Here is a 23,248-nt window from a genome sequence, read left to right as displayed (position 1 = left end):
GCAGTGGAGGGGGGGAGTGGGAACATGGGCAGTGGAGATGGGGAGTGGGAGCATGGGCAGTGGAGGGCCACACAGCTGGGCTAAAGAGCTGCCCTGACCTCGTTCTGTGGCAGTGAGCACCCCAGTGGTTGTCAAGGCTTTTTCACTAAGATGCCCCCTCCCTCTGCTCCCCAGCAATGATGTGTGAAGTGATGCCCACTATCAATGAGGACACCCCCATGAGCCAAAGGGGGTCCCAGAGTAGCAGCTCGGACTCAGACTCCCACTTTGAGCAGCTGATGGTGAACATGCTGGATGAGAGGGACCGGCTGCTGGACACCTTGCGGGAGACTCAGGAGAGCCTCTCTCTGGCCCAGCAGAGACTTCAGGATGTCATCTACGACCGAGACTCTCTCCAGAGACAGCTCAACTCTGCCCTGCCACAGGTATGCACCCTGCCAGCCTCTGGCCTCCCCATTGCAATGGGAAGCTCAAGGCTTGAAAGAGCTTTGCTTGGTCTTCCTTTGCTCTGAAGTCTCTACATAATGCAAAAGTCAGCTTTTGGCTCAGCTTTGATCACTAGGATGTGAGACGAGTTGGTTTTCATTTTTCTCACTTATGAAATCATATGATGCCATCTGGAAATAGGCTTTCTCCATTTTCGGTTGTAGAGTCTGACACTGGATGCTAGTGGTATTTGGATGGTGGGGGTAGGGGTGGGAAAGGAGTCTGCTGTCTACTTTTAAAATTTTTTTATTTTTAATTTTTTATTAGTGATTTAATAATGATGAACAAGACTGTGCGATCACAGGGGTACAGTTCCACACAGTTCCCACCCCCAGAGTTCCCTCTCCCATCCCCTCCATTAGACGCTTCCCAGTTCTTTATCCCTCTGGGAGCATGGACTCAAATTCTTTATGGGGTGCAGAGGGTGGGAGTTCTGGCTTCTATAATTGCTTCTCCACTGAACATGGGTGTTGGCAGGTGGATCCACACCCCTAGCCTGTTTCTATCTTTCTCTAGTGGGGCAGGGCTCTAGGGAGGGGAGGTTCCAGGACACATTGGTGAGTTTGTCTGCCCAGGGAAGTCAGGATGGCATCATTGCTACTGTCTGCTTTTTAAAATTCTTAACACCTGCTTGAAATTTCCTGGAGTTGTTTGGATTACCCACTTTTCTATATAATCACAGCCCTTTCAAAAAATAACTTTAAAAAAATAACTTTTTTTGTGTCTTTCAAAAAATAACTTTAAAAACTGGAAAAAAAAATAAGAAGCAAAAGTTTAGTCCTATTATCAAGTGCTAAACTTAAAAACGTTGCACGGGGAGTCGGGCTGTAGCGCAGCAGGTTAAGCGCAGGTGGCGCAAAGCACAAGGACCGGCATAAGGATCCCGGTTCGAACCCCGGCTCCCCACCTGCAGGGGAGTCGCTTTACAGGCGGTGAAGCAGGTCTGCAGGTGTCTATCTTTCTCTCCTCCTCTCTGTCTTCCCCTCCTCTCTCCATTTCTCTCTGTCCTATCCAACAACGACAACAATAATAACTACAACAATAAAACAACAAGGGCAACAAAAGGGAATAAATAAATAAAATAAATATTAAAAGAAAAAAAAAAAAAAAAAAAAACGTTGCACTTAGCTGTACAGACACTTGTGTGTGTTGCCTTTCCCTCACCCTCTTATTAGAAGCTGCCTTTTAGCCCAAGTGCAGTCTATGCTGTATTTGTTAATTACTAGTTTATTAATTTGAGTTGATGCTATAAAATAGTTGAATCTTATCAAATTGATTATGAGTAGTTAATTTTTTTTTCTGGGAACTCAGTTTCCTTCCCTCCCTCCCTGCCTTCTGTCCTTCCTTCCTTCCATCCTTCCTTCCACCTCCAGGGTTATTACTGGGGTTTGATGCTCCTGGAGACCATTTTTACTGGATAGGACAGAGAGAAATTGAGAGAGGAGGGGAGATAGAAAGGGAGAGAGACACCTTCAGCCCTGCTTCACCGCTTGTGAAGCTGTCCCCCTGCAGGTGGGGACCAGGGGCTCAAACCCGAGTCCTTGGGCTTAGTATTGTGTGTGCTTAAGCAGGTGTGGCACCGTCCATCCCCTGTAAGTAGTTTTCTTAACAAGATACTTGTAGAGAAAAGAGGAAACTGGAAACAGTTTCCTGTAATGTAGGTGCCTATGTACTCACGGTCATAGGAGAGTTGTATTTTCATTTTCACAGTTAAGTCCTCTTGCGAATATATCAGGGCTGTTGGAAAAGTCATGATGTGTTTTTCTATACAAAAATGTGCCATGACTTTTCTGACAATAGATTATAATGACATGCATGCATTTACATTTTAATACCTATTTATTCTTGTAAAATCCCTTATCCAATACCCATCAACTGGCTGGATTTTAGAATTCATGTTTTCCCCAGAATCCCATAGCATTCAACTTATATGCATTCCTGTTTCTAAACAAATTATGACTGTTCTTACTGCATATAGAAATAAATATTAGGGGTCAGATGGTGGTGCACCTGGTTGAGTGCACATATTACAGTTTGCAAGGATCCAGGTTTGAGCCCCTTGTCCCCACCTGCAGGGAGAAAGCTTCACGAGTGGTGAAGCAGGGCTGCAGGTGTCTCTCTGTACATCTCCCCCTCTCTCTGTCTTTCTTTTTCTCTCTCTCTCCCCCTCTTCCTCTTGATTTATGGCTGTCTCTATCTAATAAATACATACAGATTAAAAAGTTAAAATAAATATTGATATGTCACAGGTCAGCACATGTCTGATTTCTCCACTGTTCAAACTGTTCAAACTCTGCAACACACTTCCACACAACTTAGCCTTTTCCAGAGCGTATGTATTCCAGCATATAGACTGGGGATTTGGAGCCTGCACATGCTTGTTTGACGAGTTGTGTGACTGTAGGTATGTATACTTCCAGTGACTAAGTGTTTCAGAACCCACCACCAGAGTCCCATTGTCACCCGTGCTACATGGTGACCCTCTCTGCCCTCCCCTTCCACCCTCTCTTCTTTCCTCTCCTTAAACCATGGCATTTTTTCACAAAGTCCAAGAGTTATTCCTATAATATTTTTCTGTGTTGTCTCTATATTCCACAGGTGAGGGTCATTTTATGGTAATTGTCTTTCCCTTTTGATTTCTCTTAGCAAAGCTACCTGAAATTCTATCCATTGCTGTCACAAAATGCACAAGTCATTTCTTTTAAATAACTGAGCAGTATTCCACTGGAGATATGGCATAGCCTCTCTATTAAGTCACTCACGGGTGGATACTCAGGCTTCCCCCCCCATGTCTTGGCAGTTATGAATAATGCTGTTGTAAACAGAGGACACATACACCTTTTATTTTTCTATTGGATAGAGACAGAAAGAAATTGAGAAGGGATGAAGAAAAGAAAGGATGAGGAGATAGAGGATGAAGGAGAGACACCTGTAGCCCTGCTTCAGTACTCGTGAGGCTTCCCTCCTTCAGGTGGGGACAGGGGCTTGAACTCCCGTCTCTGTACACTGTAATGTGTGCTCTACTGGAAGCATCACTGCCTGGCTTCTCTGCATATGCTGTTTCAGATAAGTATCGCTGTAGTCTTTAAATACGTACCTAACAGTGGGATGGCTAGATCATGTGATATTTATATTCTTAGCTTTATTTATTTTTTATATTTATCTTCATTTATTGGATAGAGATAGCCAGAAATCTAGAGGGAAGGGGAGATAGAAAGGGAAAGAGACAGAGAAATACCTGCAACCCTGCTTCACCACTTGTGAAGCTTTCCCACTACAGGTGAGGACTGGGGGCTTGAACCTGGGTCCTTGTGTACTGTAACATGTGGGCTCAACTAGCTGCATCACCACCCGGCCCCTATTTTTAGCTTTGTAAGTGACCTCCACAACTTTCCCCACAGAGAACATAGTTATTTAGCTATATAAATATTCAATTATCCTTAGTAGTTCATGAGTTCTTTTTGTTTTTTATTTATTTATTTATTATTGGATAAAGACAGAGAGACAAATTGAGGGGAGGAGAAGAAAGAGAGAGAGAGAGAGACAGAGAGTCACCTGCAGCCCTGCTTCACCACTTGTGAAGCTTTCCCCCTGCAGGTGGGGACCAGGGGCTTGAACCTGGGTCCTTGCACACTGTAGTGTGAGCACTTAACCAGGTGCACCACCATCTGGTCCCCCCCTTTTTTTCAAGATTTATGTGTTATTGTTTATTATAAATTGGTTACAAGAGAGACAGAGAGTGGAGACAGAGGAGTCAGAGCACATACTGGCCCATGGTATGCTGGGGATTGAACCAGGAACCTCAGGCATTAGAGCCCAGAGCTTTGCCAATTGACCCATTTCTCTAGTCATTTCATAAAACATCAAGGACAGTGATAATCCTGCATTTTTCTTTCTTTCTTTTTTAATGCACTAAGTATTTTTTTCTTTTACTCACTTGAGTGCTACCAGGGTTATCCCTGGGGCTACAGAGCTGGAAGGCACATCTATTGACCCTAGCAGCCATTGTTTGTTTTTCTTTATATGATGAGAGATAGGACGGAGAGAAACCTAGAGGGGAGAGGGAGACAGAGAGGAAGAGAGGCAGAGAGACACCTGCAGTACTTGCATCGCCTATCATAAGCCTCCCCCTGCAGGTGATGAGGCGGGCCTTGAACCTGGATCCTTTCGCACAGGAACACGTACACTCCACTGAGTATACCATCACCGGCCCCAGTCCTGCATTCTTCTTTTTCTTTTTTTTAAATTTCTTTATTGGGGGGATTAATGTTTTACATTTGACAGTAAATACAGCAGTTTGTACGTAATATTTCTCAGTTTTCCACATAACAGTACAAACACACTAGGTCCTCTGTCATGCTTTTTGAGGGCCTGCATTTTTCTAAAGCAAATATTGAATAGTTTAATCTGTGATGTTAGGGCTACAGATGTCCTGTGACCATTTGGAGAAGATTATCCCTCAAGGGATGTCTTGCTGTGTTTTCAGTCTCTTAGTTTGTAAAGTGTTTACTGACTTGGTGTACTAGGAGCAGAGTCTGCTCTATTGACCCCAAGTTGAGCCAGGGCTTGAACCAGCAGCCTCTAGGACCTCAGACATGTGAATAGCTGCTGTGACAGGTGGGGGCGATGGACTTGAATATTTTGTAAGCATGTACATGCACTAGCTAGCAACATCACACTTGACAATTATCAGGAAAGAGAAAATGATTAGCGTTAGTCTGATTTCTGAGGCAGAAATGACACATAGAATGCAAAGTATTTCAGTAAGCCTGGTGGAGAATTCAACACAGAACAACACTGGACAGCATGGGGTGACTTAAGCTGCCTGCAGTATACTCCTGGCTGTTACTGGATTTACTCTCTCTCCTCTGACAGAGAAGGAGAGGCAGAGAGACACCCACAGCCCTACCTCATCACTCGCAAAGCTTTCCCCCTGCAGGTGGGGACTAGGGTCAGGAACCCGGGTCCTTGCACACTGTAATGTAGGTGCTTAACCAGGTGTGCCGCCCGGCCCCTGTGACTTTTTTTTTTAATTCCTAAATATTCAGGACTTTAGATATTCATGCCATGAAGATCATTGGTTCTAATACCTCAAGGGAAGTTTCTGGTGATTAATAATAATCTGAGTAAAAAGCAAACGCTAGAGCTTTAGCTGTCAGTGTGTTCACTTGCGCCTTATCCACAACGCCTATGGATGAACCACTTTTTATAATATAAGCTGGCAAGCATTGTATCGATTAGCATGAAATAGGAATAAAGTCACTAACAGTTTGAAGAACAGAGAAAATGATCTGTCACGTACTCATTCACTTACTAAGGATGAGTACCAGATAATCTCACTCCTAGTGGGACTTAAGCAACCAGGACAGAAAACACAAAGGCGGTATTGAACTTGGGGGGGAGTGGGGGCCAGTGCTCTACCTGGTTGAGTGCACACATTACAGTGCACAAGGACTGGGGTTCAAGCTCCTGGTCCCCACCAGCACTGGGGAAGCTTCACTAGCAGGTGAACAGTGCTGCAGTTCTTTCTCTCTGTCTATCCTTGTCTCGCTCGCCTCCTCTTCTCTCTCAATTTCTATTTGTTTTAATAGATAGAAGAATGAATGAATGAATGAATGAATGAATGACTGGTTTTGGTGTATTGCACCAAAACAAAGGACTCTGGGGAAGTAGATCAAGAAGTGTGTAGAGGTCCCGGTGTCAGCTGGTGGAAAGGACCTCAGTTGGGGTGAGAGCCTGTGACAGGAAGATGAAGACTAAATTCCAGTGTCCACGACTGTGCTGTGAACCATCAGCCCCCCACCCCGCCATGAAATGACAAAAGGAAAAAGGTATAACTAATGGCAGATTCGCAGGCTACTTGTCCTGGAAGCATGCCTGGTTTGCTGTGTGATGAGGCCCCATGGCACTGGGCATAATCTTGGTACTGTGGTCTCTCTCCCACTGTCTTTCTGTGCTTTTTGGCCTGGACCAGTGAAGCCCCATCAATGGGCGGGGGGGAAAAAAAAGGACAGTTTAAAGGAGCCTGTGCTTTCCATTATAAAGAGTTATTTTAATTGTATATGCACGTTTGAAATGTATTTTTAGCACCTTATTTAGCATTCAGTGAGAATCTTCTGTGTATTTAATCACTCCAGAAAGGGAATAGAAATAACGAGTGTATTTGGACTCCCAGGGAAACCGGAGAATAGCAAGGGTTCTTCAGAGATTATTTATAAAAATGGACCTAGTTCTAGCCAACTGTGGACATGCTGAATGTATGTGACCTATAATACACATAGGTGATTAGCTACAGAAAGTTTCTGAGGGCTGGGTGGTGGCACACCTGGTTAAGTGCATGTATTACCATGAACAAGGACCCAAGTTCCAGCCCCCAGGCCCCCACCTGTAGGGGGAAAGTTTCTCTTTCTCCTTCTTCCTCCCTTTTTAGTCCCCTGCCTCAGTTTCTCTCTGTTCTATCTAATAAAATGAATTTTTAACTCAGAAAAAAAGAATTTAAATATGTTGATGAAGTTTCCCATGAAGACTGGGACTAGAAAGAGTTCCACAGGCAATATAACTACACAGATGGCTCCTTGGGTACTGGGGAAATGTATCAAGGCCTGGGTTCCTGACTCTCAACAAGAGCTGGGACATCCCTGTTTCAAACAGGAAGGCAAGGTCAGAATGGAACTGGGAGTGTAGCCACCAGACCTGCTTGTGGACGGAGGATGGGGTATGAGTAGAGTTCTGCACAGTGGCGCATGGGAATGTGATGTTATTAAAGATACGGACTGAAACCTAAGGGAGATATTTTATTTTATCTTGTTATTTATCAGAGCCCTGCGCAGGGGATTGAACCTGGGACTGCAGCCTCAGGCAGGAGAGTCTCACTGTATAACCATTATGCCATCTAACCCACCTAGGAAGAGATCTTGACATAGTGTAATTCATACAATTTGAGTGAACTTTAACTAGGATAAGACAATACTGAAGAAATCATACACTTGTGTTGGAACTAAGCTAAAAAGAGGCTTTGGCTGAGGTGAAGAAAGGATTGGCTGTGTGACACTGGGAACGGGTTTAAACAATTTAAGGCTTTATTCGGGTGAAACAGGTAAGAGGCAAATATCTAGTTGCTGCAAAAGAAATGGCTCCATTTAGGGTTAAGCAAAAGAGAGATTTATTCAATAAAATCACTGAGCATGTGAGGGGAGAAGTCTAGCTAGGAAATAGGCAAAAGTCTAAAGTTTGCAAACTAAGTTACACAAGATCACCAAGTGAAAAGACCAGGATCAGTCCAGAGCCATGGCAAATGAAGAGTCCATGGTGAAGGTAATGTAAATACATCCCCTTGTCAGCCTCAGGCTGACTTCATTCGTATGCTAATTGTCCCAAATTCCTGTTGAGGCCACAGCACATTTGCATTTGGATTTAGCGTGGATTGTGTTATACTCACTTATTAACTTCTGACACACTGCTATAAAGCAGAAAGATGGTTCAGGTCAGTGACAGAGAGCATACCTTCTGTGTGCAACACGTGGGTTGACCTCATTACACAAAATGACACAGGGGGTTGGTCCTCTCCTCTCCTCTCCTCTCCTCTCCTCTCCTCTCCTCTCCTCTCCTCTCCTCTCCTCTCCTCTCCTCTCCTCTCCTCTCCAAGTAACCCCCTCTCCTCTCTCCTCTCCTCGCCTCTCTCCTCTCCTTGCCTCTCCTCTCCTCTCCTCTCCTCTCCTCTCCTCTCCTCTCCTTTTCCTCTCTGCTTCCTCATTTCTCTTGCAATTATATATTTAAAAAGTTATTGAGGTTGGAGTGACATACAGTTAATTACATCTCTTAAATGCAATCATGGTAAGAAGCCAATAACACTAAACCTCAACATCATGAGTTGAGGGGATCTGGCTGATCTTTTCTTTTTTGTTAGTGATTTTTATTAGTGATTTAATAATGATTAACCAGATTGCAAGATAACAGGGGTACAGTTCAATACAGTTGCCACCACCAGAGTTGCTTGTCCCACCCCCTCCATTGGAAGCTTCTCTATTCTTTATCCCTCTGGAGGATGGACCAACATTCTTTATGGGGTGCAGAAGGTGTGAGTTCTGGCTTCTGTAATTGCTTCTCTGCTGGACATGGGTGTTGGCAGGTGGATCCACACCACCAGCCTGTTTCTTTCTTTCCCTAGTGGGGCAGGGCTCTGGAAAGGTAGGGCTCAAGGACACATTGGTGAGGTCATCTATCTGCCCAGGGAGGTCAGGATGGAATCATAGTAGCATCTGCAACTTGGTGGCTGAAAGGTGGTAATATATAAATCAGGACAAGTTGTTTAATAAACAGGAACCAAAAGGTAGGAATTAAGCAGATAGAATTAGGGGTCTTGGGAGTCGGGTGGTAGCGCAGCGGGTGAAGGGCAGGTGGCACAAAGCGCAAGGATCAGTGTAAGGATCCTGGTTTGAGTCCCCGGCTCCCCACCTGCAGGGGAGTCACTTCACAGGCGGTGAAGCACGTCTGCAGGTGTCTATCTTTCTCTCCCCCTCTCTGTCTTCCCCTCCTCTCTCCATTTCTCTCTGTCCTATCCAACAAAGATGATATCAACAACAACAATAACTACAACAATAAAACAAGGGCAACAAAAGGGAATAGATAAATAAATAAATATTAAAAATAATTAAAAAAAGAATTAGGAGTCTTTGTGTGGAAGGAAGCTAAGAAGTCTATTTTAGGTATGTTCTAAGTGGCCCATGACTTGTTAATTTTCGTCTGAGCCTGATAGCTAACATGCAGGTGGACTAAAAGTATTGTCTGGGAAGATGGTGTCAGAGTTGGGAATAGGACTAGAAAGCTGGATCAGAGCAGAGAGTTGTTGTTAAAATTCGTAAGCTCTAGCCGGCCGGGTTAGCTTCACGGGCGGGTAACAGAGACGCGGAGGCAACGGCTGGGCAGGGAAGCTGTATTTCTTTATTCAGGAACAACGATTCATAAACTAAACCAAACTAATCACCAAACAGAACTCTGTTGTCGCTTTGCGGCGGCGCAAGCACTCTCTCTCACTCTCCAGCTCTGGACCTCTGGCCCTCTGCAACTCTTCAACTCTCCCACTGTGGAACTCTCCAACTCTCTCTTACTCTCGAACTCAGGAACCCTCCAACTCTGGAACTCTGGAACTCTAGCGGGTTTCCTAGGGGCGGGGCCAAGCGGCCCGCGAAATTAACTGGACTGATCTAATTCTCTTGGTGGGGGAGAACTAGAACCCAATGTAAAGCATACAACAGAGAGTAGCTCCCAAACATGAAGAAGGTACATAAATACCATTGACTGTTTGCCCCATGATCTGACCCAGGCCCATGTCTATTCATATTCAGCGTGACCTCTGAGTCCCTGTCAGTCTGAGCTCATAGTCCATGGTCACAGCTAGTAACATTCTAGGCTGCACATGTTTTAGGACTCGTCTTCCTCAAGTGGTAGAGAAGGCTGACCCAGCCTCCCTTCAGAGAGTTGGGATTCCCTACCATTGCTGCTCTACAGTGAGGGTAAGGTCCTGGAGAGGCCCACAGGAGGGCTTATGATGACATTCCTGATGGAGGTGACCAGTAATGGTGAAGAAAGGAATCTGTTAGAGGTTTAGGCCCATCATATCTATGTAGAATCCCAGTATTCCCTGACTAGGGACCCAGATGATGGGATGGCCTAGTAGTGACCAAAAGGGCCATGAGTAAAGTGTGTCAGTCTCTTGCCCTTATTCAGCTTTTGTAGTCCTTACTTTTTCTGACAAGGTTGTTAGCCTTGGAGTGATTGAGAGAAGTGAAGTAGGGGGTAGGAGAGGAGTATCTAGGCCTAAGTAATAGGGATTTGACTGACAAGTCTTAAGTTAGTGAATCTTGACTTGTCCATTTATGTCTCTGGGTAACTGAAGGTGGGCACAGCCAGCTTTGTGACAGCTAGCTCATCTAGGCTGCCCTGAGCTGGACCAGTTCTTGTGTCTGATCCTGCCAGAGGTCAGGATGTTGTCCTGACAGGTTCAACTGTCAGGTCAGATGAATAAGTGCAAACTGTGTGTGTGTGTGTGTGGGGATCCTTTTAAAGCTTCTGTGTGGGTGCTTTCGTCACTGTCCCTTGACCCATTCAGATAGAAAGTGAAAAGCCATACACAGTACCACAGTGAGAGTAGGAGGACCGACAAAGTACAGACACTTAGACCCCTGTGCTGGAGTGGGGCGGGGGGGGGGGTTCAGTGTCCCCTTAGCAGGAAGTGACCCTGATAACATAGCAGCCCAGGTGACTTGTGTGAACTTGGAGTGGAGCTGTAAGCTTTGTGACTTCAGAAAGTTTCTGCTGTCTCCAGAAATATACTTGGATGGCACAAATTCAAGAAATACTGAAGAGAGGGAATGGATAATACCTAATCATGAAGGGCCAGGTAGTGGCACACCTGGTTGAGTGCACACATTATAGTGCTCAAGGACCTGGGTTCAAGCCCCTGGTTCTCAACTGCAGGGGGAAAGCTTGGCAAATGTCTCTCTGTCTCTTTCTTTCTCTATCTCCCCCACCCCTCTCAATTTATTTGTCTCTATTCAATAGTAAATTCTTTAAAAGATTTTTTTTAAAAAAAGGCCTAGTCATGGAGTGAATAGTGAAGACTTTAAATTTCAGTGAGAAGATGTGAATTGGAATGGGAGTTCTTCTGCACCATAGCTGAAAGATGGTGGACTGGTGATTTGACAGCTTAGAAACTGTTTCCTTAATAGAAAGGAGGTGCTTGCAGTTGTGTTAGGAATGACTGAGAGGAGGTCTGACTGTGCACCTCAGATACTCTAAGCGTTAGGAGATCGTGTCAGTTGGCATGTTATGGATCCTTGGATGAGGAATCCAGTCATAAGAAGATATGACAGGTGGGGTGTGGAGCCGCACCCTGTGATCTCAAAGTCCTATAAACAACCAGTAAATCACTAGCAAACATTGTAAATGGAAAAGCAGAGGCTAGTTGCAGAGGCAAGTGTGCTTGCATCTTGCCATTCCATCTGTAGGGCAGAGAAGTATTTCAGTGGAATGTACAGAGAGTTACAGATGCCAGTTTTATTCCAGAGACAAACTCCATAGGTCCCTTTTCAGCTTGGTACTAAGTCTAGGTGAAAGCTGTTAATTCAGATCATGGTTGAGCTTACCTCCTAGGATTGGTACTAAGTCTAGGTGAAAGCTGTTAATTCAGATCATGGTTGAGCTTACCTCCTAGGATTGGTACTAAGTCTAGGTGAAAGCTGTTAATTCAGATCATGGTTGAGCTTACCTCCTAGGATCATTGTGAGAAATAAATGAACTGGAACATGTCAGACAATCAGTTCAGTACCATACAGACAGCATGTGCTCAGCAACCTTTCAGTGCAGTTGCTGCTGCCCTTATTATTACCGTGGATATCGTTGTCTTTAGCCAGCCTGACTGTGCAATTTACTAGATAATCATGCATGGACACTAAACATCTTCCTGCCCACAGTCACCATCAAAGGCTGGAAGTCCTTTAACTCTTTTTTTTTTTTAATCTGTAAAATTATCTTTATTTATTTATTGGATAGAGACAGCCAGAAATCGAGAGGGAAGGGGATGATACAGGGGGAGAGAGACAGAGAGACACCTGCAGCCCTGCTTCACCACTTGTGAAGCTTTCCTCCTGCAGGTGGGGACCAGGGGCTGGACCCTGGGTCCTTGAGCATTGTAATGTGTGCTCAACCAGGTGCACTACCACCGAGCCCCTGTTTTTCTATTTGTTTGTTTGGTTTTGTTTTAATTTCTCAGCTAAATTTTTAAATGATGTTCCCGAATTCTCTTATCTCCTCAATGGCCAGTTACAGATTCCCTTGACTAAGGGGTCAAGACATTCCTTCCATAAAAAGGGGACAGGGGGCTTGAAACTGGGTCCTTCATATTGTAGCATGTGCATTCAACCAAAGTCTTTTATTATTATTATTTCTTTATTGGGGGATTATTATTATTATTTCTTTATTTTACAGTCAACAGTAAAAGATATGTATAACATTTCTTAGTTTTTCACATAACAATTCAACCCCACTAGGTCCATCATGTTCCAGGATCAGAACATTCCCCCACCCAGAGGCCTTTACTTTGGTACAATACACCAACTCCAGTCCAAGTTCTGCTTTGTGTTTCCCCTTCTGTTCTTATTTCTCTATTTCTGTCTATGAGTGAGATCATCCCATATTCATCCTTTTATTTCTGACTTATCTCACTTAACATGATTCCTTCAAGCTCTATCCAAGATGGGTGAAGAAGGTGAAGTCACCATTTTTAATACCTGAGTAGTATTCCATTGTGTGTATATTCCACAACTTTCTCAGCCACTCATCTGTTGTTGGGCACCTTGGTTGCTTCCAGGTTTTGGCTGTTAAAATTGTGCTGCTATAAACATAGGTACACACAGATCTTTTTGGATGGTGTGTTTGGTTCCTTAGGATATATCCCCAGGAAAGGAATTGTAGGGATATAGGGTAGGCCCACTTCTAGCCTTCTGAGAGTTCCAGACTGCTCTCCACAGAGGCTGATTCCACTGACATTCCCACCAGCAGTTCAGGAAGGTTCCTTTGTCCCCACAGCCTCTCCAGTATTTGTTGCAGCTACCTTTTCTGATGTGTGACATTCTCACAGGAGTGGACTGGTATCTCATTGTTGTCTATTTGAAAGTCTTTTTGTATAAACATTATGCTCTTTTTATTTTTTTCAAGTCTACTGTCTTCATTTTTTAATATTTATTTACCTACTATTTTTTATTTATTTGATAGTACAGAGAGAAATTGAAAGGGAAAGGGAAGATAGAGAAGGAGAAAGACAGAGAGACACATGCAACCCTACTTCAGCACTCATGAAGCTTCCTCCTCTGCAGTGGGTTGAATCTTGGTTCTTGTGCAATGTAACATGTAGGCTCAGTACACCTTTCTCAATGTTGGGCATTACACCAGCTCCCCCATGCTGCATTGCTTGACGCCATAGTCTATTTACATAATCATTGTTTTGCCTTAGACCCGCCCTGCCTGCAGGGTATTGGTTTATCCCATTGGTTAGAACCTTTTCAACAGCTGCTATGGAAGCTTTCTATGTTCTCACTCTTTTCTTTTCTCCACCGCCTCTCCATTTTCTTTTCTCCACCCCCTCCACCCCCTCTCCATTTCCTTTTCCCTCTTGCCACTTCCGGTTAAAGAGATATATAAAAAGCATTGTCTCTGATCAATAAAGGCATTGCATTGTGTTCCTGCTCAGCCAAGAGTTCCTGGTCTCTTCTTTCTCCGGCGACGCTAGCCCAGCACTCAATTTGTTTTAATTTCTATCTTATAGTGAAATTTGCAGTCCATAGTTCTGTCACCTTGAGCATCATAAGCATATTTATTGAAAGTCTTCCACAAAGCTTTAGTAGCTGGAATTCCTATGACCAATCTCAGCATTTCTATCTGACCTAATATTCATTCTTAATTTTTAAAAATCTTTATTTATTATTGGATAGAGACAGCCATAAATTGAGACGGGAAGGGGGAGATAGAGAGGGAGAGAGACAGAGAGACACCTGCAGCCCTGCTTCAACACTCATGAAGTTTCCCCCTGCAGGTGGGGACCGGGGGCTCGACACTGGGTCCTTGTGCACTGTTACATGTGCACAACCAGGTGCAGCACCATCTGGCCCCAGTAGTATTCATTCTTATTGTTTTATCTTCTCACGTGTCTGGTTGCTTTGGGCTTTGTGACAGTCACTTTATTAGTAAAACTGTTAGTGGAGGTCATTTTAGTTCCTGGAGTATATTTCTCCAGAGGGGATATTTTCTTTGAGCAGTTGTGAATGTCCATTCTCAGTGACCTGTTGCCCATAGTCACTGGGGATATCTGTCATCTTGGAATCATGTCCTCCACTTCATGCTATTTTGAGATTTCATCTTCTCAGGAGTGAGACTCAGTAGAGTCTCTGGATGAGCTTCCCAGTGTGCCAAGCCCCCTCCACACACTACTTGCTCTCAAGCCCACTTCTCCAGTCAGTCTCCTTTTCACTAGGTCATGATGCCACCATTAGTTAGTGATGCCATTAGTCAATATTTCCTTTTTCTTTTTTCCCTATTCCCAGAGCTGCTTCTGTTTGCCCAGGCCTCCATCATTAGAAGCAGAAGCCCAAGCATGTTAATGAGTACATGATTGTGATTAATCCAAAACACAGTGTAAAGCAATTTCCTTAAATCAACAAGCCCATTTGTGTGAAAAAAATGTATAAGCAAGTATCTTCCCTGAGTTATTCCTGGTGGACTCCTGGTCTTATTAGATATTCTTTTTTAAAAAATTTTTTTAGTGATCTCATAATAATTAACAAGACTGTAAGATAACAGGGGTACAATTCCACATAATTCCTACCACCAGAGTTTCCTGTCTCATCGCCTCCATTGGAAGCTCCCCTATTCTTTATCCCTCTGAGAGGATGGACCCAAGATCTTTTTAGGGTGCAGAAGGTTTATTACATATTCTTGGTAGGATTCTGCATGCCAGTAACTATTCCTACAATGTTGAAAAAAAAAATCTTCTCCCCCCCCCAGTATTTCTTCCTTCAAATACATTATCCTCAAAGCTGCAAAGTTTTCTATTTTAAAATGCAAGTCTGAGGAAGTTGCTCTCTTTCTTAAAATGTTTCTGTGCCTACAAAAATGAAAAAAAAAGGAAAAAATAAAAGAAATAAACAGCACCAGAACCAATGTGCTAACCCAGCAAGGTCATACATACACCAAACTTGTCTGTGTTTTTCTGTACAATACCAAAAGCAGTCAACAATGAAGCAAAAGGCTCTATCATTGATAGTATAATTTGAACCCACTTAATATAATTTATACAGAGCTTACCATTTGTGAAATAAAAACTGAAAATCACAAAACATTTTAAGTAAAATTTAAAGAAACTCCAAAGAGACATTCTATACTCAGGTATGAGAAGACTCAAATGACTAAAATAATACCTGTGTATAGGCTGTGCATAGCTCCTACCTAAGTCCTGTCAAAATGACAAAGGCATTTATTGTGAGAAAGGATACTGTGACTTTTAAATGTATATGATAAAACAAGGGACCCAGAATACCCAAATGAACCTTGGAAAATAAGTTGGAGGTGTTAGGGCTGGAGTGGGGAGGAAATAACATAATGGTTATACAGAAAGACTTGGATGCCTAGGACTTTGAAAGGCCCAGATTCCATCTCCCATAAAGTAGAGCTGAACTGTGTACTGGTGAAAATAATAATAATAAAGTTAAGAGAGTGTGCAGCATCTTCAATTAAGACACACCATGGGATAGGAAACTGTATTTGCCATATGTCAGCCAAAGGGCTAGTAACCAAGATATGTAAAAACTCAAAGTTCAGCCTTTAAAAAGCAAACAAGTTCATTAAACATGTGAGAAACAACTCCAGTGATACTATAAGGTGCCAACAATCACACTAAAGATACTCAAGACCTCTAATCAGTAGGTTACTCACATCAAAAACAGTGATATAACACTTTATACCTATGTGAATGTTCATAATAAAAATGTAGATACCGAATATCAATCATACAGAGAGTCGAAAACATTCAAAACTCGCTACTCATCCAGGAATGTAGCATGGTGGGTCACCAGAACTGTTTCAACAACTTCCTGAAATACGCAATTGCAGACCCTGCTCCTAGAACTCTACCCCAGAGGGAAGATTTTCACACCTGGAGATATCTGGCCTGTTTACAGTTGCTCAGAACTGCATTATGCAGAATCCCCAGTTTGGAAATAAGCATTGCTGGCCCTCACCTGGCAAAAAGGTGAACACAGTATCACCTGTCTGTGCAGTGAGATGCTAACAGTCAGAAACTAATGAGTCCACGGCACAATGAAGCTGTAACATCAGGCCAAGAAGCCAGTCACAAAGGATCACTTACTGTCTGATTTCATGCATATATACTATCTGGGAAAGGCAAAGATTTAAACATTCATTTTATTTCAGTTGTTTGCCTTATTATTATTATTTTTGCTATTTATTTATTAGCTAGAGACAGAGAAGCTGAAAGAAGAAAATAGATAGATAGATAGATAGATAGATAGATAGATAGATAGATAGATAGAGACATCTGCAGCTCTGCTTCACTATTCGTGAAGCTTTCCCCTTGCAGGTGGGGACCAGGGGCTTGAATCTAGGTCCTTGCACACTGTAATTTAAGTGCTTAACCAGGGGCTTGAACCTGGTTCTTTGTGCACTGTAATGTATGACCTTAGCCTGGTGCACTACTGTCTCTCCCCCTCCTGCAGTTTTCTTTTCCACTTACTAACTTTTGTTGTACATGTCAGTTCTATATCAGTTAAGTTTCTTTTTTTTTTTTTTTCAATTTATTTATTCCCTTTTGTTGCCCTTGTTTTATTGTTGTAGTTATTATTGTTGTTATTGATGTCATCATGGTTGGACAGGACAGAGAGAAATGGAGAGAGGAGGGGAAGACAGAGGGGGGAGAGGAAGATAGACACTTGCAGAACTGCTTCACTGCCTGTGAAGCAACCCCCCTGCAGGTGGGGAGCCAGGGGCTCGAACCAGGATCCTTATGCTGGTCCTTGTGCTTTATACCATGTGCGCTTAACTCTCTGTGCTACTGCCTGACTCCCTCAGTTAGGTTTCTTTAATCATCAAAATTTTATCTTCTTAAAATATGTCTATATTCTAGAAGGGTATATTAGATCTTTATATTTATAAATTAAATGTTTAATTTGCTTTTTTTCAGTTAGTATTTCTTCATTGGTATGAATATTAAAACCATGTATTTGACTCTTTTCCTGAGATTTGTTTAGTTTTCCTAAATACTATTTAGGAAAACTAAATTTTAAATATCATGCAATTTTTAGAAATAAAATGATTGTTATTTTTTAATTTTCAGGTGATGTGATGATGTGATATTTTTTATGTAGCTTCTGATTTTATTAGTTTTCTTTCTTTACTGCATTGTTCCCAGGGAATGTGTCCTCTACTGGTGACAACTTTCAAGTTGCTGAGTTTTTGTGTTTCAATATGATAAAATGAAAACTTCTGGGGCCAGGCAGTGTGCACCTGGTTGAGTGCACGTTACAATGTGCAAGGAGCCTGTTCCAACCCCTTATCCCCACCTACAGGCGGAAAACTTCAGGAGTGGTGAAGTAGTGCTGCAGTTGTCTCTCTGTCTCTCTCTCCCCCTTCCCTCTTGATTTCTGACTATCTCTATCCTATCAATAAATAAAGATAATAAAAAAATAAAAAAAACTTCTAGGAGAATTTTGGAAAATAACTTTGTTCTTTAAGGTTCTAAATTTAATGTAGTCATCATGTTGATCCAGTTATTTTAGTGGGTTCTTTTAAATTGTTATTTAATTTTGCTCACTTGGTGTGACATAAATGTAAAATATCTGAATTATTGATAATTATATAGGAAGTTTAATTATCTTTTATTACCCCTTATGATTATAAGGCTTTTGACATATCAGCCAGGCAAAATGAAATGTCATTTTGAAAATTGAAATGAGTAGAAAAATGACCAATTCCTAATAACAATGTCAAATGCAAAATTTGAAAGATCACATTCTACTAGTCAGTTAACACTATTTTATAAATTAATCCAATGTATAGGTTAACAGATATAAAAGAAGAGTGCTATTTTCTGTTTATTTTTTTCTGGCATTTGTAAGTAGTTTCATTATTATTTATTTTTAAAAAGAGCAATATTAGCTTGGGGTTCTTAAATGTGCTTCAATCTCCAACAGTGTCATTGGTTGTATAGGTAAAATCAACAGGAAATATCATTTACAGTTTATTGTACTTAATAGTCTTGGAGAAGAAAAGTCTTTGAATTTTACCCTTCAATTTTCACTTTAAAATATAAAATACATGTTAATTAGGGGTTGGGGGATTAGCCATTGTAATTTGCAGATTTTTTTTCAATCAATTTGCTGTTTAGACTGAATAGCTTTATAGTCTCTTATTAGCATAAGAAAGGGTCCCCCCCAGCACTGGCTGCTCCCTGGAAGTTCTTCCTTGCATACTGGGAGTAGGGGATTGTATTCTATTCAGTGCTGACAAGATTCTTTATGTGGAGGAACCTTTTCTCTGACACCTGAGAAATGTGTTAGAATTGGAATATCTAAAGGCAATTAAATAATGATGGCTAAGATAATATCTCAGTGATTATCACAATTATTTCAAACTGGGCAGATATCCACAGAGACCTCCTCTTTGTTTTTGTTTTTTTTCTTTTTCTCACAAAACTTAAAAAGAACTATTAACTTGCTATTGTTTATGTCTTGTTAGCTTTATCTAATTAAAACTATCCTGGGGGTAGATAGCACAGTGGTTATGCAAAGAGTCTCTCACACCAGAGGCTGTGAGGTCCCAGGTTTAATCCCCTGCATTACCATCAGCCAGGGTTGAGCAGGGCTTTGGGGACAAAAAGAAAAACAAACTTAGATTCATATATAAAACTAGTTGTGGGAGTGTTATGTAGCAATTCATCTAATCACCCAAAGACACCATGAAGAATCTTGTGCAATCTTCTGTGTAGTCTGGCCAGCATTTTCTCCTAGTGTGATGTATTGGAATTCAAGTAGAAGACACACACAGTAAAGTTATCAGGAGCTGGAGATGCTAAGTGTGGATCAGCAAGCCTGAGGTCCAGGCCCCAGAGCAGCATCACATGGCAGGTGCTGTGGCCAAAGTGGAAGCTTCTCAGATATGGTGCCTCTCCTTGTCTCTGTCTCTCTGTCTCTTGCTTTGTTCATCTGTACCTGAGTGACCAGGAGGACCAAGGCTGGGAGACTGCAGACATGTGGCAGCCAACACACCAGGAGGTTGTTTTTCTAGAAACATCTTTGTGATGGAAATGGCAGAATCTCCAGACTTAGTCCCATTTCTGCTTGTCTCTTCATTTCTCTAGAGGATCTTGCATGTTCTACCTTCCTTGTGGAAGTAATTTAATTTCTAATAGTCCATACTCCTACAGGGGCATAGAAAATAGGGAAGCTTCTAGTAGAGGGGCAGGGGACTCTGGTGATGGAAACTGTATGGAATTATACTCCTGCGATTTTAAATCTTCTTAACTATTATTAAATCATCACTAATTTTTTAAAAAAAATAGACAGATATTTATATAAATAAATACAGTCATAAATACGGTCAACCCATATCTGTGATCTTGGGAGAATCACTTCAGTTTCCAGTGGAGGGGATAGGAACAAAGAACTCTGGTGGTGGGAACAGTGTGGAATTGTACCCTTGTTATTCTGTAATTTTGTAAATCAGTAATAATGCTAAAAATTATCTTAAAACTTTCTATTAGCTATAGGAAGGCAAGAAGAATGTCATTTTTGCATTGTTATAGCTTGTGCATTTCGAATCATCTGTTGCACTTTAGAGTTTGAGGATTAGGACAGGATTTAGAAGCCAATACTCATTTAGTCAGAGTTCCTGCTACACAGAGGCATTTTAATTTTCTCAGAACACGCACTATTTATCATTTTTATTGACTAGGAATATTTTCTTGTGAAGAACAAAAGTTGAGGGGCCAGGCAGTGGCACACCTGATTAAGCACACACACTGCAGTGCACAAGGACCTTTCCCCCGACTCCTCACCTGCAGGGGAAAAGCTTCATGAATAGTGAAGCAGGTCTGCAGGTGTCTCTCTGTCTCTCTCCCTCTCTATCTCCACCTTCTCTCTCAATTTCTCTCTGTCTCTATCCAATAATAAACAAATAAAGCTATAATTAAAGACAAATAACCAGAAGTTGATTCTTGCTAGCAAAGCTCAGAAAAATATGACTAGAAGCATACAAGGCAACTCAGAGTCTAAGAAAGGCAGTATCCCTCCCCCCCCCAAAAAAAAAAAAGAAAGAGAAAGGAAGAAAGAAAGAAAGAAAGAAAGAAAGGGGAAGGAAGGAAGGAAGACAGGCAGCTCCCTCCTTTAGGTCTCTGACATAAATAGAGAGTAAGTTAAAGTATCTGAACAGGACTAATAGGACTGTCGGTGGGTGCTGCTCTGTGACTTGAATCACCTCCAGTTCTCTTTTTACATAACTTTATTGGTAAGGCTAATGGTTCAGAGCACAGGTGCTGACACCTGGGCAGGCACATTTCTCCTCTCCTTATGATCAGCTTCTGCAAAGCACTCTCACCCCTGACTCAAATCTTGCAGACTCAGACCCCCACAGCTCTGCTCCCACCACGCTCCTCACTGCCCTCCTCCCAGAGTCCTTTGCTTTGGCACAGTTCAAGCTAAAACTTGGACTGGGGTTGGTGTGCTGCACCTCCAGTTCTCTTCAACCTTCAAGACACTCTTTAAAAGTCACCTCCCCAGTCCTGGCAGAATAGCCCATTTGGAGCGTCCTCTCCTCTGTCATGTGCACAGCCCAGGCCCAACCCTCTCACCACCTTGACAGAAGCTTTGGTGTTGTGGGCTCTCTCACTCTGTCTGCCTCTTCCTAAAAGCGCCACGTTCCCAGCACAGAATGTTGGAGCAGCCTAAGCTGAGTCACGAGCCCACAATCGTTTGTGATGCCCAAAAGGGCAAGTTTTCCAGAGTTGAAGACTCATTAACACAAAAGAGAACAGGGATAGATGGCAGCCCAGCTGGAGTCTTGTATCCTATCTATTTCTGGAATGCTTGCCATGGAGGTTTGCACACATGAATGGAGTTAGTATCTGCATTAAGATCCCTACCCATATCTTAAATGCCAGCAGTTTAACCAATTTTCCCCCAAAACACATATTTTATAATCAGGCTGAGCTCGTTCCAGAAACATTTCTCTTCCTAATTAAAGAACCCTGTGGAGAGCAATCCTCTGCCCAGAGAAGAGAGTGACAATCAGGGGTTTGAATCTATTTGAAGTTTAAGATGTGGGCATGTGTGGGCTGTGTGTCCTTGCCAATTATATCACAAGTTATTTTGCCAGAGTGATGCTCCTTAAAATAGAGGATTCCACGCTCTGTTTGAGTCACACTGTGCTTCTTAAAATCTACAAATGTGGAAGACATTTCGGGTGGAAGCAATTGGTTAATAAAATGCAAATATGCTACCATGCATGACTCCATCCTGACTTCCCTGGGCAGACGACCTCACCAATGTGTCCTGGAACCTCCCCTCCCCAGAGCCCTGCCCCACTAGGGAAAGACAGAAACAGGTAGGGGGTGTGGATCCACCTGCCAACACCTATGTCTAGTGGAGAAGCAATTACAGAAGCCGGAACTCCCACCTTCTTCACCCCATAAAGAATTTTGGTCCACACTCCCAGAGGGATAAATGGCAAGGGAAGATGTCTTCCCTTGGGCTCTGTACCCCCATTCCACCAGGACTGGAAGTGTCTGTCAATGGAGTCTTGTTTTTATACCCTCACTGAAAGGGAAGCGAATCGGAAACACACCTGAAGAAGCCAGGCACTGCTTCTCTTATCTGAGAGAGAAGAAAGACACCCAGAAATAGTAATATGTATCAGGGTGAACTAGAAAAGGGAGTGAAGGCAGGGCTGTGGAGCTAATAGCATACACACACACACACACACACACACACACACACACACACACACACTCACTCACACACATACACACACACACACACACACACACACACACACACTCACTCACTCACACACATACAGACAGTTAGTTGTATAATCAGCCCATACCATTCGCTTTGGGAGAAGTAATGCAGTTTCTGGTGGAGGGTATGGGACATAGAACTCTGGTGGTGGGAACTGTATGGGATTATACCCCTATTATCATACATTTTTAAAATCTTACAATTCTGTAAATCAATATTAAATCACTAATAAAAAATAAAAATAAATTCTTAATCTGGAAAAAAGAAGTCAGGCCAGCTTCTTACATGTACTTAGTTCAGGAATGTCTGTAGCATCACACTTTGCCATGTATTCATTTTGTTATTGGAGAGAGACAAAGAGAAATCGAGGGGGAGGGGAGATAGAGAGGGAGAGACAGAAAGACACCTGCAGCCCTGCTTCACTCGTGAGGCTTTCTCCCTCTGAAGGTGGGGGCCCGGGGGCTTGAACCCGAGTCCTTGTGCACTGTAATGTGCACACTCTTTTATTTCTTATTTTTTACAGATGATATAGAGAATGATTGTGTGTGTGTGTGTGTGTGTGTGTGTGTGTGTGTGTGTGTGTGTGTGTGTGTGTGCGCGCTCGTGTGCGCGCACTGGTGCTTTTCAAAGAAGCAGTATTCTATCATCTGGCCTGAGATTTGCTAGGTAATTAATGAGTTCTAAACAGTAACCATGGGCCATACTTTTTATGGAGAATGAATTCCTTGACAACTTTATGAGCTACTTTAGGGTTAGACTCTCAGCCAGTACTCACATGATCACTCTTATGTGTTGGAAAGGCTGGGCTGTCTGAGGCAGGCTAATTGTTTGCTGTTCTTCCGTCACAGACTTAAATCAGTGAAGTGTTTTGCTGGCTCAGCTCTGTCAGTGTAGACAAGGTGAGCTAGCAAAGGGCATATGGCAGGAGAAATCAGTGACTTAGAAACTCTTGTCCTTTGTTTTCTTTTCTTTATTACTTATCGGTTAGAGACAGAAATAGGTCAGGGGGAGATAAAGAGGGAGAGGGCTAAAGAGATATCTAGATGATAGATACATAGAGACCTGCAGCCCTGCTTCACCACTTGTGAAGCTTCCTCCCTGCAGGTGGGAACCAGGGGCTTCAACCTGCGCCCTTGAACACTGTAACATGTGCACTCAACTGGGTGTCCCACTGTCTGTTGGCT

The 23,248-nt window shown here is 42.6% G+C and overlaps 1 protein-coding gene across 1 annotated transcript in view; it reads left to right on the top strand.

Annotated features, from left to right (window-relative positions):
* LOC103108300 (liprin-alpha-2) overlaps positions 1–23,248 on the top strand; it is a 430,491-nt gene that overhangs the window by 5,786 nt on the left and 401,457 nt on the right. The window contains 1 exon segment of the mRNA XM_060191502.1: positions 175–425. Within this exon segment, the coding sequence (XP_060047485.1) occupies positions 177–425 (249 nt within the window). The 5' untranslated portion in view covers positions 175–176.

The sequence above is a fragment of the Erinaceus europaeus genome, chromosome 5 (genome assembly GCF_950295315.1).
Source record: "Erinaceus europaeus chromosome 5, mEriEur2.1, whole genome shotgun sequence".
Classification (NCBI taxonomy): domain Eukaryota; kingdom Metazoa; phylum Chordata; class Mammalia; order Eulipotyphla; family Erinaceidae; genus Erinaceus; species Erinaceus europaeus.
Note: the sequence above shows the minus strand (reverse complement) of the source record. Positions and strands in the feature narration are given on the sequence as shown.